Source organism: Notamacropus eugenii, chromosome 2 (genome assembly GCF_028372415.1).
Source record: "Notamacropus eugenii isolate mMacEug1 chromosome 2, mMacEug1.pri_v2, whole genome shotgun sequence".
NCBI lineage: Eukaryota > Metazoa > Chordata > Mammalia > Diprotodontia > Macropodidae > Notamacropus > Notamacropus eugenii.
In genome coordinates this window covers 527,547,965-527,567,218 of record NC_092873.1, presented here as the reverse complement: position 1 = coordinate 527,567,218, position 19,254 = coordinate 527,547,965, and the positions used below count along the sequence as shown (strand labels likewise).

The 19,254-nt window shown below is 45.5% G+C and overlaps 1 protein-coding gene across 5 annotated transcripts in view; it reads right to left on the bottom strand.

Annotated features, from left to right (window-relative positions):
- Positions 1-3,256: 3,256 nt before the first annotated feature.
- MIER1 (MIER1 transcriptional regulator) overlaps positions 3,257-19,254 on the bottom strand; it is a 64,457-nt gene continuing 48,459 nt past the window's right edge. For all 5 annotated transcript variants that reach the window (XM_072649778.1, XM_072649781.1, XM_072649782.1 and 2 more), the window contains 5 exons: positions 18,464-18,545; positions 15,266-15,360; positions 13,118-13,245; positions 8,839-8,975; positions 3,257-6,256 (listed from right to left, as the gene is read on the bottom strand). In XM_072649778.1, coding sequence (XP_072505879.1) covers positions 5,928-6,256; positions 8,839-8,975; positions 13,118-13,245; positions 15,266-15,360; positions 18,464-18,545 — 771 coding nt within the window. In that variant the 3' untranslated portion in view covers positions 3,257-5,927. The remainder of the gene's footprint in view (positions 6,257-8,838; positions 8,976-13,117; positions 13,246-15,265; positions 15,361-18,463; positions 18,546-19,254) is intronic.

Genomic DNA, 19,254 nt, shown 5'->3' with positions numbered 1-19,254 from the left:
GGAGAGAATCCACCCACGCTTTGTCTAGTACATGGGAATGGTGAAAATGGGCCTGGGCCAGTGCATTATCCTGATTTTCTGCATGAATCAGAGGCGGCTATATACCCTGTGTGTTGGGCAAGGAAACCCTTATTCTTTTCTGGGTATTTCATAGGTATAACTGATGATCAGTGACCAGACTGGTCAAGGAAGGGAAGCATCTTCAAATAATGTCCCAAATTAGACCACATGAAATCTGCTGAAATGAAATTCAAAATCATTTCTAGTTTTCTTCCATCATCCCATTATTGGCCATGCTTTTTCTTCCTCCTGTCCCTCTTCCCCTTCTCTCCCCTCCCTTCTTAGTCATGGCACAGCAGCAAAGAGCCTGGCTTTGGAGTCAGAAGGGTAGAGTTCAGTCCCACCTCTGGCACTGCATCACAGGAGAGGGTAGTGGGGCATCTGCACGATGAAGGGGTTGGTTCGATGAGAACCTCTGAGGTCCCTGTGACCCCTCCCTCAAATTCCACCTCCCCCTTCCCCACACCTCCCCTCATCCTTGTCAATTTCAAGTCATTTAATGCATTTTGGGGACAGGTCCTTTCCATCTTTTGCCATGTTTTGACCGAAACTGAGGCTTTTTGAGCCTCTGGTTTTCCCCAGATTGAAAGGAAGGGGGTGGGGTTGTATATGCTCTGGGATCCCTTCCAGTTAAGTCCTATGATGTAGAAGACCATGAGGCTGGTTGTGGCCTCCCAGGGTTCCATGCTCTGACTTCCCCCTCCTTTTCTAGGAGGTTTGAGCCACAAGGGTGAACTTTTGAACATTTAGTCCGTGGATCACAAAGCAGTGAAAGAAAATCTGCAGTGTTGGGAATTCCAGCTTTGTTAGTTTCTACCTGTGTGATCTTGGGCAGATTTCCTCTCTGTGGGTCTTTCCCCTTATCTGTAAAGTTGAAAAAATAATCTGAGTTCCCTCCCAATTCTGAATTGATGGTGCTATGGCCCTAAGCATTTATTAAGCACCTTCTAAGTGCAGAGCACTATGCTAGGGGCTGGGGATACAAGGCAAAGTGAAGAATCGTCCCTGCTCTCCAGCAGCTTCCATTCAGTATAAGCATTAAATGCATGTAAACCGTGATCTCATTTCTGTGGGTACCAAGAACCAAAGTGAAATGGACTTTCAGTTTCTAAACACAAGATATGGATCAGACACTTCTCCTTGTGGGACCCAACATCTTAGAAGAGAGGGAGGGGTGTTCAGCGTACCTGGAGCACTGGATGCTTCATTGGGAGCTGATGTGACTGGCACCTGGAGGGGGATGGTGGTGGGTTTTTTTTTTTTTTTTTTGCACATAATTAACCTTTAGCTCTCAAGGGAGTCTGTGACAGTATTCAGTTCAATTTATCAAACAAATATTCAGCACCCACCTAATATTCAGCAGGCCGCTGGGGTTCAGGGCCAGCATTCAGAACGATCTGGTCAGTCATCCCTTCAAGGGGCACCTGCAAGCCTTCCTCTGACTTTGCCATGGTGCCTTTGAGCTCTTTTAAAATGTTAGAAAATTGGTAAGGGGCCTTTTCTGCGTAACTTCTGAGAGGCATCAATAACAGGCTATCAGTCTTCAATGGGTTTTATAACTTGTAGGAGCAGAGATTTAGAATTCAGACTTAGACTGCAGATTTAGAGCTGGGAAGCTATCTCAGGTTAAAAAATTAAAAAAGCTTCCCAACGTGCCAGGCCCTGTATTTGATTCTCCTACCACCTTGGGAGGTATTTTACAAAAATGACCATGCTCATGGTTTAATAAAAAGGTTGCCAAATCAGGTGACTGTGAAGGAAAATGTGCCTGCTTGTGTTATGATCCCCATTGTAGAGCTGAGGAAATTGAGGCAGAGAGAGAGTCAGTGACTTGCTCTGGGGGGCTTCCTGAATCCAGACCTGGCATTCTATCCACTGTGCCATCAGCCTCTATGGTTCAGTGACTCAGTCCAAGTCACGCGGGTGCTAAGAGGCAGAGCTGGGATTGATTTCAGTGCTTTTCTCCTGCATCAATGAAAACAATTAAATGAAGTTTAAACTTTTTCAATATTCTTTTCCCCATGGAACAGCTCTTTGACCCTGTGACATGAGGATGGTAGGCCCTAAGGATTCTCACTGCCTACAAAGTGTGATTAAAAAGGAGAATGCTCTCCCAGACCCTTCCTTAGATGTTCCACATGGGCAGCTCCACTTGACCTATAACCAGAAGCAAACGATTGGCTTGGGGAGCAGGCTGGGTGTTGGACATGGAGACCTGCATCCTCACCCCACCTGGATTGGCAAGTGACTCAAGGCATATCACCTAACTGGGCTGGGCCTGCTTTCTCCTGTGTAAAATGAAAGGCTGGCCCTATATGGATGAATGGCTACAGCCAAATGGATGGTCCTTGGGTTTGGAGACTAGTCCAAGGAAGCCCATGATGTTCTCTCTTGGGTATTTTTCACACCGTGGCTACAGAACCAGGCCATCCATCCTTTAGTGATGGTGCTCACTTCTCTTGTAAAGAGAGTTCAGAAGGTGCTGCTGGCAATACAGAAAGAAAGCCAGCCGCTGAGGCATGAAACACCTGGGGAGGGCAGAAGGAAGGACAGTGTTAGGGCTTTCAGTGTTTGCCACGAGGGCAGGAAGAAGGAACTTGGAGAAGGGGAGTCAAGGTGCATGTATCAGGCTATTTTGGCCTTAAAAGGCAGACCCAAGAGTTGTGGTGAAAATTTGTCAGGAGGCAGATCTAGGGCTGAACGTGGAGATGGGCTCTCTTCATTCTGAGGTGGTCTTTTCTTTTCCTCTCCCTGAAGAAAGGCCGCTGAATTCCCAGCTACAGAATGGACTGTGGAGCTCCTATTCTGTCTCCCTTGTCCCTCCCAGTTTAGCTTTTGAGGTCATCCCGCGGATGCTGGGGCTGAGATCTCCCCTTTCCTTTGAACTCTACCACAGACTAGGTCGAGGCTTCTCTCCTCTTATCTAAGACTCTAAGAGGAAGTGGTCATGAGGCATCAGTGGAAAGGGGTTAGGAAAAGGAGACTAAGGAAGAGGGATGATAACTTTAAAAATGAAGAACACCTGTAAAAACCTGATGCAATTTCCCAAGAATGCTAAGATACAGATGGATCCTGGTCTTTACTAAACTTTAAAGGGAAATCCATCCATCTGTGGATCCTTTCCAATATTATACCTAGAATTAAAACCTGTTAAAGTCGACTGAGAAATACTCACAGAATTTGGTTAACACAAGGACATGTTTAAAAAAATATTTTAATAAGCTTTTTCAGAATTGCAGACAGGGATCAGGGAGAGAACTGGAAATTACTTACAGTGCAAAATTACTATGCAGGAATTTTAAAAAATCTAATCCATAATTTTTGAATGCCTAGTCTTTTAAAATATTCCTCCAAATCTATTTTAAAGCTCAATCCAAGTTTTCTGTTGAACTGAATTTCTGACTCTGCAAACATCTGAAAGAACTCCATAAGAGAACATCATTCGCTGACCGTGTCTGCCCGGACGCCGTGCGCCACGCCAAGGCAGGACTGATTCTGGATCAGAGTGAATTAAATTCATGACATTACTAAAAAACCTTAAAGTACTAATAGTGCAATGACCTCTCAAGTTATAGTGGCTGTATGCTGAAGAAGAAGAAAAAAATTATCACGTAAAATACCTGTATAAACACAAACAGAAAATCCAATTCAATCCTTCAGGAAAAGCTGAGCCTCCCACAGCAGACCCGCTACGGAATGTCATCCTCTAGACAGAGAGCAAACCAGCAACATTCTGAACCAGGCATGACTGCCCTCTCTGCAGACAGGCCTGAGCACAAATGACTTAGATTTTCCTATAAAATGAATTTGCAGTTTACAGACCTGCAAACAAAGATGCATTTTTTTCTCTTGAAAAAAAAAAAGAAAAAAAAAGGTGACAATGGGTCTCTGACACCTAGCACCGGCCTTCCCTCGGAACCTTCGCTAGACCATCTTTGGACTTGACGGAGAACATGGATTGTGACCCCTTTGCTAAAGCTACTGCCATTCTGGAAGAACGGAAATGTTCGGTCACCATCCCCCACACACACTACCATTCAGACGGTGAATGTCCATCCTAGGAAATTAAAATGTTCTAAAATGGCTTTTAACACTGATCTGGGGCAGGAAGAAAAAGAAAATGTTGTTCACCCCGGTGAGGGAAGCAGCTGTGAGCAGGAGGCCAGGAGCTCTTTGGAGGCTCCCAGAGGAGCCAGTCAGAGGACCACAAAGCAGTTCTTGGCTGGGTCATATGTACTGCCTCCTGGGTAGCTGGCCACCATGAGGACAGGAGGTGTTTACAACGTGTGCACCTGTGTGATGCCTCTAAATGTTTGTATAGGAGTGTCTAGGTGGCCACACGCTGCCTAAGACTATTTTCAGCAAGCCTCCCATCCTTAAAACAGACAACCCTTTCGGCAGAATTCCACAAATAGATAATCCTGTTCATCCAAGGGAAATGGTTCCTCTTTTCTCTATCATTCTGCACCTATGGTTACAATAAAGCCTCCGGATTTCAATTTGAGAAAAACTCTCCCCCAAGCTGAAAATGGAAGAATTGTTTCTGGGAAGGTCAGACACTTTCTCTATTATTTTCCTGTATAAAATCAACGACACTTGATGTAACCTGCCCACAAGAGATGCTCACTTCTGCCCGTGACCAGAGAAGACACTGTCCTTTCATTCCCACAAACAGAACCAAACCACCTGTTCCCATTCCCTCCATGCTCATTTTAAATGCAAAAAACGGGGTCCTTCTGATATGTATATAAAAATAACTGAGCAGGACTCTGGCCAACACATCTGAGTTAAAGGTAAGCACTTACGCGGACATTAAGCTCTTGTTGCTGCAAAAATAAAATTGAAAACATAACAAACAAATGCAAAAGTCTGTGCAACACAAGCATCATGCATCACTGCAGAATTCTCGAAACTCACGATTTGTCCTAAAGTAGAAATTGGAAAAATCAGACTCTCCTAATTCTCTATGAATGCTTAACCATCTGAATAAGTGAAGATGACTTAGGTACTACACAAACACTTAAAAATTCATTAGAAAAAGACTTTAGCAAAATAAAATGAAGCCGACAGACTCAGAATATCAACTCTTCTCATAAAAGTTTACCAACTGTACAAGTTAAGAAAATTATACAAGCTTTTTGTATTAAGAAAGGATAGCTCAATCAGGACATGGGTTCTGTAAAAATCTCCCAAAGGCTACAAAGAATCTGGAAAAATACAGCACGTATTTCTTAAGCCCAGATGAGAATATCAAAGACATCACTGATGTCAACAATTGTACATACACAAACCTGACTTGGTTTATTTTTAACTTCTATATATAAAAAATCATGCTAGCATAACTTTCAGGATTCATAAGGGTTTCCTCAATAACATGACACCCAATTTGTATGGAGGGAAAAATGGTAATGTCTATCTCCTGGTCTACTAGACATTAAAAAAAAATAAAACAGCAGAAAAGCTGGTGTTAAGCAGAAGATTCTTCAAATTCAATACAAACCAACCTTCCCCAGTGCCCACATATCCCCCACCCCCAAGCCCCACCAAACCTCAAACTCAGAATAACAGGGTTTGGTATTAAAATATGCCTCTAAAATTCTGTAATAGGATTCTCTGTTGTTAAAGATGAATGTACAGCCTTCATTGACTATAGGAGTTCTCAATATTTAAAAGGGTCTTTAAAATAGCAGAAATAAAAAATTCTGCTAAAGGCAGAAATACAAACTGTCACCTAAAATTAAAATCCAATTTAAAATGTCAGATTTCAACTGAGTGCTTCAAGGAAATCAACTTAAGGTAACCCATCAACCCTGAAAATTGTAATCGCACCAGAAATTACTCCAAAGGATAAAACCAGCCCCTCACATCTAGTCATCTAAGCTTTCAAGTTCTTCAAACTTCCCATGTGAGACGGCTTCCTGGAAAAACTCGGAGGAGCCTGGGCTTTCCCGCCCATTGCTGCTGACCCTCCGCCTCTTGGTGGGCCTCTCCTCCTTATCATCAAAATACTTCTCATTCTTGGCCACTGGGTGCGCAAGCCTGAGGTCACCGGGCAGGCCATCAGCATCATAGCCATTGGTGCTCGCATCCGCGTGGACAGGCTTCTTGCTCCCACCAGTGGGCCCATTCATGTGCAATCCTTCAACTCTGACTTCATCCTTGTTTGAGACTTCGCTGGGGCCATTGGAGGATATGCCTGAGCAAAGGAAGCACATTGAGCAGTCAGTGTGGCCATTACAAAATTCTCTGAAAACACCCAGAAATCAGAGCATATTCTGCTGTCCGGTCAAAGGACAAAGGTGCACACAATTAATCTAGTACTGATGGGCATCTTTCTACATTATTTTGAGTATGAAAAGCACTTTCTGCAGTCTAATGTGATGCTGAGGAAAAAGGCCAAGTGTTCAGTCCATCCAAAAACTGGATGGAAACGGATTTTAACCCATTTGAAAGCTTACCACCATGGGGCTAGACGTAAGTGTTCAAAGCTGCCAGTACAAACTCCAAGAACACAAGAAACCAATGTCAGCCACGGGCCCTTCTGGGGTGGGAAAGGCCAGCCAATGAGGCCTCTCCAAACAGGGACCCTGACACCACCATCTTCTGGCTCCTACACCAAGGTGACCGCCTACAGTGTCTGTCTCACGAGCCTGATGGGAAGGGGACGGCCTACGTAAGGGACTTGAGGGCTTTCTCAGGGTATTCCTTACAATATTCCTCTCACTTTTTTTCCTTTCACTCCTTTTTAACCAAGAGTCAGAAACAAACCAACATATTCCACTCTGCATGAGCCACCTGAGAAAAGACGGACGTGAGGCGGTGGGTGCCTGAATCCAGAAGGTCGTCGGAACTTGGGACACTGAGAGCAACGTCATTACCAGGACAATCAGCAGGTTTGTCAAGGTTTTGACAGATATCCTGTGAGGTGGGTGCCACATTCGAAGAAACTGAAGCAGTTGTCCGTGGCTGAATTTGAACTCAGGTCTTCCTGACTCCAAGCCTTGGTCCCCATCGAGCCTCCATGTGCTGCCTTGGTAACCAGCTTTGCCTCTCAGGCCCATTCCAGCCCACCCCCAATGGCTCCTCTTCTCCAGGCTAATAAACAGCCGGTACCTTCAGCTGATCCTCATGGAAAGAGCACATCAACATCCTTCAAAAATATGGAAGCATGAACTGAGCCCAAGGCGGACAGAGGAATCTGAGCAGGGCACGACACAGGGAGACCACCTGGACCCCATGTCTCCTAACAGGCCCAAAAATACATCTGAGACTTTTTTAGCTTTCCTATCATACGGATACTGCAATTCATTAAAACGTCTAATTCTTATTCAAACTATTCTCTAGCCATGTACCCCTATTTGACAAATGCTTTGCTAAAACCTAAGTAAATTGTTTTTAAAGCATTCTCATTCATCTCAATTCAATAAATATTTATCAAGCACCTACTATGTGCCAGGTCCTGCTAGGTGCCCAGGGTGCAAATAAGAAAAGATAGTCTCTGCCCTCAGGAAGATAAAGGGGAAGACCACACACTCAAGGAAGCTGAAAATGAGGACACCAGGGCATGCGTGAGCAATACCTAGCCTCCCACAACGCCTCTCCACGTCCCATGGAGTGTGCCACTTATCTCCATCCTACTTTGATGTGAGTTCTCCTGACCTGAGAATCATCACCGCTCACCACACCCAGTCTGTCCTGGAGGCAGGTTCTGGCTGTGGGTCTCAGGCAGCGACCTTCCAGTCCTCAGTGACGGGGTAGGGTCAATCTGTCTACCAGGCGCCCCGAGGCGCCCAAGTCTTCCCTGCTAGATCCTTTCTTGGATACTGTCTGCTGTGAAGTTTTGGGCCTCTGTGGCTTTCCTCTTCCTACAATGCTGCCAGGATCTGCTGTCTCTAGCTTGGTGTGCAAATACAGAATTTTTCCCTTTCCCTTTCCTTCCTCAACCTGGATATCCTCCAATGTCTTTTCAGTTCTGAGAGACGATAGATCTCCAAATTTCCAGAGGGTTCACATTTGAAATACCCCCCTTTACAGAGGATATGGGGAACCCCAGACACTCTTTTTCATCACGACACCAGGTTTGCTCCTCACTGAAATCTAAGATACTTATCTGATGGAGGGCCATGAATCCGAGCTGTTATTTATTATCTGGATGACCACAATCAAGGCAGCAGCAGACATTTCCAGAGCTGTTTATGACTGAACTCCCTTAACCTTTTATCACGCCTCACAAGGACCCTGTGAAGCACGGTCTCCACCTGACACTGTCACCCGATTAGACTCTGACCCAGGTGCAGATGCCTAAGTCAAGCAGGACAGGGATGTTGCCTTACAGGTGAGATGAGGAGGTCAAATGGTCACTGTGGTCTAGGACCTCTCGATACTGACTGTCCCATTCAGGCTCTGTCCTGGCTAGGCAAGGCTCTGTCTCAGCAGTTCCCCAGAGAGAGGTCAATGTCCTGGGAGCCATGGTCACTGTCTACAGGACACTTAAGAATCACCTGAGATATTTCTGATAGGAAATGAAAATCATTTTGAAAGACAAGTCACCTTGAAATCTGAACCCTGACCTTTATGACGCTGTGGTGACCTCTGGATACAGCCAGAAAACCTGGTCTTGGGCTCCAGGTCACGGAGCCTCTGCAGATCCAGGGAAAGCCTTCCACCAAGGGTTCTAGAGATGCCCGTGCTCAGTAACCCTTCCCATCAGCGTCCCATGTCACCGTCCCCATGTCCTCCCTCCAAAGGGCCCAGAGCGAGGTTCCTTGAGTGGCTCACCATTCTGATTACTGCTGTTGGCACCGTCTTCTTTCTCTGACTGGCTGGTGCTGCTGTTGGAGGCTGTCGGGGGAGGGGATGGGGCCCGGCTGGAGGCAGCACTCTCACTTTCATCTAACAGCCGGTCCATGTAATCCCTTAAAAAAAATGAAACCAAACCCCATCAAAAATACTCAGTCCTTATTAAAAGGAAGTATCAGGTGAGAGGATCACTGACAGACACTAGCCCAGCATCATGCCAAGCATCCAGGTGTGCCTGTGGAAGACCTCTGCTGAGTGACGGCTGTGAACTCTAAGTGCACACACAAGGGTCAGAACCCTTTTCTTGAAGACAGGACCAGAGTGGGGCCTGCAGATCGATGCTGACCTATGACACTTAAGGCTGTTCTGTGCCCTCTCCTCCTAACTCTCTAGGCACAGCTCGTGCCTCTCCTGTTGGACCCTAAGGTCCATGAAGGCAACATGACAAAGCTTGCATAAAATGCCAGGAGGAGTAATTTCATCTCTTCTGCCTTTACTTTCCTTATGTGTATGATGAGAATACTGGACCAGACAATCTACTTTAGACCTTCTAGTTCTAAAAATCAGAGAATAATTAAATTCAAACTGCTGGATGACTGAACCTAAGTATAGCAGTAATGCAGAAAGGAGAGATTAAGGAGGTGCTGTGGGATTTGTGCTGAGGCACAAGGTTGTGTACCGGACACCCCCTTTAGGAAGCACAATGACAACCTGGCGCATGTCTGGGAGACCAATTTCAACAGCCAAGCTTTGCTAGCGGTGCCATATGGGGATAGGGAGAGAGGACCTGGAGGAGGGAATGGTGACAGATGTCTTTGAGAACCTACAGGTTCCTTCTGCCAAAAAAGGACAGTAGCTCTGCTTGACCCTGGAGACCTGAATCAGGGGCAACGGGGAGAAGTTAGATTGAGGCAGTGTAGAATGAAACAGTGAGAAGAGCACTGTTTCTAGAATCAGAGGAGCTAAGTTCAAATACCATTTTAGATATGACCTGTGTGACCTTGGGCTGATCCCCTGAGCGCCCTGAACCTCAATCTGCTCATCTGAAAGTGAGGATTGTCCTGGCTCCGTGCCCACCAGAGAGGAGCCAGGTAAGAGTCCAGTGGGTCTGGGAGAGTGACAGGAGTCATACAAATGAAAGGATGGCAATGCTTACAACAATGGTTGGCATTTCTATGGTGCTTTACAAATATGATCTCATTGGATCCTCACAATCATTCTCATTTTACAATGGAGGAATCTGAGGCAGACAGAGGCTCGGGGACTTGCCCAGGGTCACCCGTCAGGGAAGAGTCTAAAGGCTTGACGTAAACACCAGTCTTTCCAGGCTTAGAGCTCTCTCCACTGAACCAGCTGGGGATGAAGACAGCATCAGACATTTCTCTGGAAGAGCTGAAAACTGTGGGACCCATCAGGACCAGTGATGAGGGAGATTTTACTGAACACTTTGGGTAAATGATCCGAAAAGCTAGATACACAGGGCATCCACTGTTCTAGCTTGCAGTCTGTCAACCTGATGGGGATCAAAGGATTGGTAATGACAGTACAGTCTCCCTGCACTCCCCCGGGTCTCATCACTGCCCTATAAGATATAGCCAAAAACCAGCCCCTCAGGACTTCTTCAGAAGGGGGAGGCATAAGCAACTGAACAAGATCCTGCAAGGCTTTATGGAGGGAGCTTCAATGTAATGTAAAAGGCAGTTAGGAAAAATACACACAACAGTTCAGGATGAAACCGTATAAATAAGACACAGAAAAGAAACCACAGAATCACTCTAGTCTCTCCACAGTGGCTTGATGTGATGCTGCACTAAAAAAATTAAATTAAATTAAAAAAAAAAGGCCAAGAAAAGGCTGGGAAAGCCTGAGATGCTCTTTTTAAGGCCTAAAGGATGGGCCTGTGCAGGACCCACAGAGTGATGGAGAAAATCTTGCTGGACTCATCAAGAAAATGCATGATTAGAAAGGGTGTAGGCCAGTCCCGTAGCAAGAGCCAGCTAGGATAGCTGAGGGTGGATACTGATCAGCTACAACTGTGAGGAACAGCTTGAGCACGCTGGGAGGCTCTATTCTAGCCTGAGGACGATGATCCCCATGTGGGAAAAGACACAGAGAGAGTGGCAATCTCCACCAGTGGAAGGTGTACCCGTAAGGCTGCAGGGAGAAACCCCAGAGAAGGGTGAGAGTAATACCCAATAAGAAACCTAGGCACAGCCAATAACAAGGACAAAGGACTTTCACAAACTCCAGAGCTGGGGGTCTCTGCTGAAGTTAAGCCCCTGTGTGACACTGTTCTATACAAAACCCTAAGTCTCGCCCTTTGATCCAACTATGTGGGTGTTTAGCCAATAAAGCATATGAAGCAGCAATGGGGCAGGTCTGCTGGGCCCACCAGCCTGTACCAGTCAGACAGGAGCCTGACTTTGATGAACACTGCTATGTTTTATATAACTCAAATGACTCCTGGTGAAGTGGCTGTTGTTTGCTTTTGTTAGATGACACACTGGGCTTTGAGGAGTCTCAGATGACATTTTGATCAAATAAATAATTAATATGAAGGATTTTTGATGCTCGGAACTTAAAATTTACATATTGAAATTCAATACTGTTAGTAAACAGATAATCCTACTTTGTAATTTCTGGAAAATAAGTGTACTAGCAGAGATGAAACGAGCCTTCTCTTGCATTTTGAAATCATAATCATTTGGGACAAAATATCTCATATTATATGTATTTATAGTAACAAAGCACCAGTATCAAGGGGCTGAATCCCAAAGACAACGATTAGAGAGCAGCCAAATTCCACAAGGCTTCTAGGAGCGCTGGGGGCGGCTGAAGTCAACGTTTTAAAAACAAAACACTGCATGAGTACAGCTAACTAGGTTACCACCAAAAGCCACATTTCCTTACATACCGGGCACAAGTTCACATTTCAATGCAAGGCAAAATTTAAAAAACAAAACAAATCTAAGGGAGAAGCTTTCAGTATCAAAGGAGCTAGAAAACTTCTCTAATTTTTCAGTATTAGGTATTAAATATTCAGCATTTTGAGGGCAAAAACATTCAGGAAATCTTAGGGAAGGGAGAGCACCGATTCAGAAATTATCGAGTGGGGTCACCCTTTCAACAGACATGATCCCTGTGGCCACATATTGACTTAGAAAACCACCAAATAACATGATCTAGATTTTACTGTATTTTTATTGATTTTGTTGGACAGAACAGAATTACGTTTTATCTGCATACCCAGGAGGCTCGACACTCCTGCAGTATGGCACCTGCTTTTTTGTCCTGAAGCTTACCCAAGAGTTGCCTCGATTTTCACCCTTGACTGGTCAGGCAGTCTGCTGGCTATGGGAAGAGCTCAGGCTCTTAAGCACATCACCTCCAATCCAGCTCTGCCCAGAGCCCAGGAGCTCCTTGTCCACTCGCTTTCCTCCCCTTGGTGAGGTGCTCGTGCCTTGTGAGAATGGGGCTCCAGCCCCTGCCCTGCCACGTCTCACCTCTGTTAGGGTCACTTACCTGCTTGTCCAAAGTGAATTCTACTAAATCTTCCAGTTAAAGATTACAAAATGGTTTGTAAATGATGACTCACAGAATATCAAGGGATACTGAGAGAGCCTAAAATGTGAGCTATTCACATTACTGAAATGAGACTGTCATCCCTTCCACTGAATCCTCCCTAGTCCCGTGGTAGCTCTTGTCCAGCTGACCTGCCTACTGCCCTTCCCGTTCTCCCAGTTTCACTTTATTTATCCTCCCTTGAAGTCCCCAGATGGTCATCCCATGCCAATGCATGTTGCCTGTGCACAAAAGGCTTTCACGACCACCACCTTGTCCAGGGACCTGGCTGGTCAGCACACTTCTGCCAAATTCCCCTCTGCTTACAACTATCGTGTCTCCTGACTAAAAATGATCTTTAAAATATGGCTTGCTCCCAAGGATGAGCTCACAAAACCATCACAGTCACCACTTTATCCAGTTTACTTGTCCCCGTGTATTTAAAGTTCAATTGCACATCCAGTTTGGGTAGAGACTCTTAAGTCACTAGTAAATTGACATCAATACTAGATCATGATCAGTGTAGAAACACATACAATTTCCCTCAAATGTCTTCTGAAATTAACATGATCTACCAAAATGACCACTCAGTTACTACTGATTTGAAACTAAGCCTAACTCCACTGTGTTTCTGTTAAGAGCCAGCCCTCACGACAGTGAGAAGACCAAAGGGTGAACAAAGAACGGTAACACTCACGTCACACCAGGATGGAGATTGTACTTCTTTTTTCCAAATCGTGTTTGCTGAGCAAAGAAATCATAACGTTCAGATTTTTTCCACATGTAATAAAATGCGACGCACTCCCCAACTGACCTTGTTCGGACCTAGGAAGCACAAACGTTTGATTTCAATGGTGTTCTTTTCCTCAAAGGTCCTATTTCATTTCTGAGAACAGAATCTCTCGAAGTAAATTTGTCTGGCTCTTAAAAAGACATTTAATTACCATTCAATTATAACCATTTAATTTCTAAGACAATGTAGAAGCTGTTAATATTTCTGAAGCTACTTTTAATAATATATTGGAAACCTTGAATGTTTTATATTATGATACAATATCTTCACATTCCCACCTACCATTAAAAGTACATAATGCCAAACGCTTCTTGAGGAACACTAAGGTACAAGATTAGTTGCTAAATAAAGCAGTATACAAAATGTTTACGCCTGCAGTATCAAGGGATTCCAACTTTACTGTCTCATTCAAAAAGATCTTTTTTAACCAACAAACTGCTCAAAATCCAGTTATTTACTCTCCAGAAGGAAAAGAGCTGAGACTATCCCACAGCAATTTGAAACTTCTGATCACTGGTGGTGATGCTGGGTTCCCAAGCCACCTCTGCAGCTGAGTGCTGATGCTTATGTGTGCCCTTCATCCCTACCGTCCACAGCATCCCCTGGGACTGACTCAAGGTAAGGCTGTAAACTCCTGATTGATGTGGGCACGAAACCACAATTCTTTTTGTTCCTTCTGATCTGGAGGGCTGATATGGTTTCTAGATGAAGCACCTGAAGGAGCCCAGCCCCCCAAGAAAAGCCAGCATTTGCACAAGGGTGCAGCGGAGGCCAGCCCTTGGGCCAGGGGAAGAGACATTCCTGGTCTCAAGCCTCACTTTGCTCCCATGGTGGGAGAAGGGAGCCTGAGCCTCTGTCACCCAGGCCAGAAGAGCAGCATGTCCCCACACCCTCCGAGTGCACCTGGATTGGTTTCTGACTTGCTGCAGATGCTGGACTGGCTTCACAAGCACAAAGGTCCTAAGCCTGGAGCTCCCAGCCTCAGGAGCCCTCACTGGAAGGACCATGAGCAAATTTGTGGTCACTAAATGACACAGTATTCCTAATTCTAGGGACCTCTTGAGTTTTCTGGCTAAATTAATACTATTCTTATCAGGGGCAGGGCAGCTCAGGAGTGCTACAGCACACAAGGAGACCTGAGTTCTAATCTAGTCTCAAACAATGACTTGCTGGGTGACCCTGAGAAAGTCACACCTCTGCTTGCCCCAGTTTCTCCTCTGTATAATGGGGACAAAAGCATTTATTCCCCGGGGTTGTTGTGGGGAACAAAAGAAATAATGCTGTGCTTAGCACCAGGCCCGGCACAAAGTAAGAGCTAGGAGCGCTCACACGTCCAAGGAGCCGAGCAGCTGAGGAGCTCCTTCCATTGTGAGGAATCTGTGGTTACTGCCAGACATCTACCTCATTCACACAACACCAGCAGAGCACTCTGGCTAAGTAGGCACATGATCCCTAAAGTTCTGGGGGAACACGTGCTTCATGATTGCTGCCACTGATGTAAGGCAGCAAAGGTGTGAACTGTGCCATGACGGTGATTTACAGTCTCATCAGCCAGCCCTGGAAACAAATGGTGCCGTCGCCCAAGTCTGAGATCATCCGTCTTCAGATTTAACTTGTTTTCAGTCAATTTTTCATCTAGGTCTGTGTATTAACAACACTATTTAAATACTTCCATGGTGTCTCAGCTCACAAATGCCACAGTCTTTCATCATTTATTCCCAACACAACCCCCAAATAACCCTGTTACAAATAAATTAACAAAAGGAAGAAAAAAAGAGAAAAGCCATTTTCAAGTAACTTGATCAATATTCCCATAAAAAAGGCTATTTCACTGCCCTTCAAGTGTGAAGGCTAAGCGCTGGTGAGCAATGCCAGCCAGGGTAAACATGTACATCCCTAATTCCCCAACAACAAAGCATCGGCTTTTTTTATTAGAACTACATTAAAAAAAGCATGACAATAAACAGGAAAGCAAGATCGACAGTGAAAACAACCACATCAGTGTTGTTATGAATTCAGTTTATGTGGAAAGAACATTTTATCCTCACTCACCTTGTTAGCTTGAATTAAATGAAAATCCTTCCCATATGCTTTCAGGCCTTGTTCAAAATTCCTGCATTCTTCCTCCGTCCATACAGACAGCTCTTCTGCAACAGAAAAGTGGCATTTTAAGATGTTTCTCAAATGTAACATATATTAAAAACAGCCCAATAAAGCCACTTTTGGAGAAGAAGGGGGAGATTTCTCAAACAAAATGAACAACCTAATACTGAAGACTTGTATACCAAGGAGGGAAGGTTACTGTAGTCCCTAGCCTGGCCAGGTTTTAGGACATCATCCATCCATTGGCACTTCCATTTCATAATGGGCAGGCCCCAAGGGTGAAAGAGGGATAAACAGGGATAACCTGCAATGAGTCCAGCCATAGCCCATCACTGGCTAAGCTTACTAGGAAAAGCCATCTGCTACGTCCAGACACTGCAGGAGGTAAACTACAGACAAGCGCACTATCACTAATGGGGAAAATATGGATTTCTTCTCCATACCCTCTGCCTCTCAAGTTGAATTCAACTGTCAGATCTGCAACAAATGACGCCAGTTAAGGAGACTAAAACCTCACTTCTCAGAGGCAGCAGCGGGGAGTGGGAAAGACCCAAGAAGGACCAGCATTGTCCACAGCTGTTGGCAGGAGCACAGGCCACAGGCAAGGTCCCTCCTTTCTTTAAGACTCTGATCTGGTTAGGTGCTTGCTGTAAGGATGAGGTGCCCTTATGAAATTCAGCATTAAACACATTTTATTTTGGTAGTTTCCAAGTACTTCTCTATAGCTGGTTCAGCTTCCCTGTGCACTTGGGTCAGAGCTCCCTGACCTTGGATTCCTGGGGCACATTCCTCTGGGAAAAGTTCTCCATTGAAATTAGGGTGCATGGCTGTCCATCCCTTTTCCTGACTTTCCTCCTGGCTGTACCAAGGAGCTGTGCTCACACCACTGAGTCAAGCAAGTGCTTACTGCATGTTATAGCAAGGGGTTGTTGGGTCTACAAAAACCAACATGCCACAGTCCCTGCTCTCCAGATCTCCCATTCTACTGGGATAAACAAAATGTCCTCCAAGCAGATAAAAATTATATTCAAAGGGCTAAATGTAAAATCTGACATAGGGTCATGTACAAAGAGGATGGGAGAGACATGCCTAGCCAGAAGTTCTGAAAAAAGATCTCCCATTCTACTGGGATAAACAAAATGTCCTCCAAGCAGATAAAAATTAAATTCAAAGGGCTAAATGTAAAATCTGACATAGGGTCATGTACAAAGAGGATGGGAGAGACATGCCTAGCCAGAAGTTCTGAAAAAAGATCTAGGTGTTTTAGTAGGCCACAAAGCTCAACCTAGCCAAACCAGCTCATGGGTTTTGCTTCCCATTAAGAAAAGATTAGCTTCTAGACAGTTCCTTTGTGCTCTGCCCTGCTGAGAGCACCAAGCAGGGCATCCAGGATGGCGAAAGGCCTTGAATCACATCAAAGGAAAATGGCTTGGACTGCGCTGGGCACCCTACGGAAGAGCAATGCAGGCTCATTCTGTTTCAGCCAACGAGTTCTTACTGAGCACATGGTACATGCCAGGCGCTGTTGGGAACTGGGAATACAAAAGGAAAAACAGAAATTGTGTCCTTGACCTTAAGAACAGGCCATTCTATTAGTGGAGATAAGAGAGGAATGAAAACACAGCAGGAGTTCGCCTCTGTGCTGCTGACTTAAGATGCTCCCTGCTCTCAACAAGCCTGTCTACCTTCTAATGGGGGACCCTAATAAGGTGCCAGTGCAGGTCAGGGGAGAAGGTGAGAGGCCATTGGGGCTCAGCAGGAAGGGGAAAACATGTGGGAGTCTGGAAGTCACAGAGGCAGGGAGGGCAGTAAGACAAGGTGCATGTGCATGAACAGAGAGAACAGAAAGAAACGCAAGGCAGAGGGTTATGTGAGAAAGAAAACCAACCCAGGAGGGATGATGGGAGGAGGTGGTGTCTGAGCTGTGTCCTGAAAGACTCTAAGAGGTGGAAGGGGTCGTGACATTAGTGAAGAGTACACACAACAAACACAAACTATGGGAGGGAGGGAACGATCAGGAGGGGCTTTGTGGTGCCAGATGAAAAGGCTCTCTGTACGGCCAGGGGAAGGAGAGCCAGGACAAAGGGATCTTGAGGGAAACAGAGCAGAGGGTGAGGGACAAAGCTCCCCCTTTTCCCTGAGATGCAACTCAAACACCAACTTCTACATGCCCCCCCGAACTGGGATCAGTGGCTTCACTGATGGGGGAGTGCGTGCACGTGCCTTCATTAGTTCTCTACTTGGGCTGTATGTCATTTAATACGGACTTGCTGTCTCCCACTAGAACCCGAGAGCTTACTAAGAGTAGGGGCCCCTTCTAAAATGGTACTTCTGCAGAAAGCAGGACAGTGTTTTCATGCAGAGTTTCCAGATGAGAAACCTGGGCCCAGGACTATGGAGGTTGAGTGTTGCCACCTTGCTGAGGCAGGCCTGTAGCATCCTCCCGCTGTGATGGAGCTCCCAACTTTCTCACTTCATGATCCTCCTTTCTTTAATCCCTTATACACACTGACCACTTACCCTCAGGTTACTCTTACTCACCAATATTCAACCACTCCTCATGGGTTTATGGTCTTCAAGGCCATCCCTCATCTGATCTCACCCTAGCCGTCCAACTTCCCAATCTGACTCTTCCTCTGCTCTAGCCAGGCTGGCTCACTGTCACACACTGTCTGGGGAAGAGATTGTCCCTCCTTCCTTCTGCCCTGTCTGGGGTGGAGCTATGGGACCAATCAGAGGGTTCTCTTCCCTCTATCTACCCTGGTCCTTGGCATTCTTCAAGCTACGAAGGAAACAAGTATCATATTATCCTCAAATGTATGTTGTGGAATATAACTTGCGATGGTTAAAATGCCATTGAAAGTCTCTGAACAAAGCTCATGGTCCACTGGCAAATAATGAGGTCATTTCTAGTGTTATTTAAAGGTTTTACAGAGGCAATGAATTCATGCTTTCCTTAACATCTTCCACAGGGCCTGGGACTACAAGGTGCACCCTTGATGGACACTCAAAAGCATTTGCTAACTGGCATCAGGATGCCCAAATGATCAAGGGGAGACTGCACTCAGCCTAAGGGTAAACTTCTGTTTCTTCATCTGAGGGATACTTGGAGAATGAGTTCAAGCGCCTATTTCAATGCATACTTACCTCTAGCGGCTTTTACGTTAAACCTTAATCTTCTGAGGGCTTCTTCTGTATCAAAGTTGCATTTCACCAATTCGTAGAGGGCCTGGAAAGATAAAAGGCTTAAAGGTAACACTTGCCTTGGGAGCAATAACAGTTTAGGCGACAACTGCTGAAATGACTGTGAAGAGACACCCAAATATCCATCTTCCCTGGAGGAGTGAGATCCCTCTGCACAGTGGGGGCTTCCTCTTCTGGTCTCCATGGAGTGCTCGAGATGTGGCCCCTGGGCCCAGTAGACGCCTTGTGTGGACGCAGAGTCACGATGACAAAGGCGGCACATCCAAGTCACAAGAGCCAAGGGAGATGACAATGATCCCAGCTCCTCCCCCGATCTTTCTGAAGGGAGGAGTGCTCATGGTCTGCCTATGTGCTGATTTCTACTGGACCTTTCATGATGTGAAATTGCTTTAAACTGGTTTTCTTCTCTGCTTTTCTCTGTCCTGACGCTTTTCCTTGCTTCTACTCACAAGGGGGGAACCCTTTGGCGTGTACTGGGTATCAGGACTGTCTCTGACTGCCATATTTTTCTACTTGGCTGCTGAATTAGGCATTTATTGCCTGAGGTGGTTTTTAGGCTCTTTTGGTTTCCTCCCTATAAAAACTGATTTATGTCCATTAAGCTTCCATGTGAAATTGTTGCAAAATTATGTAAGGGCCTGTTTATGTCCTTTCCTCCTTTTCTGACTTTGATACTTGGTCACCTAAGAGCTGCTGTAATAGCAGCCACATCTTTTTCTTCTTTATTTTCATCC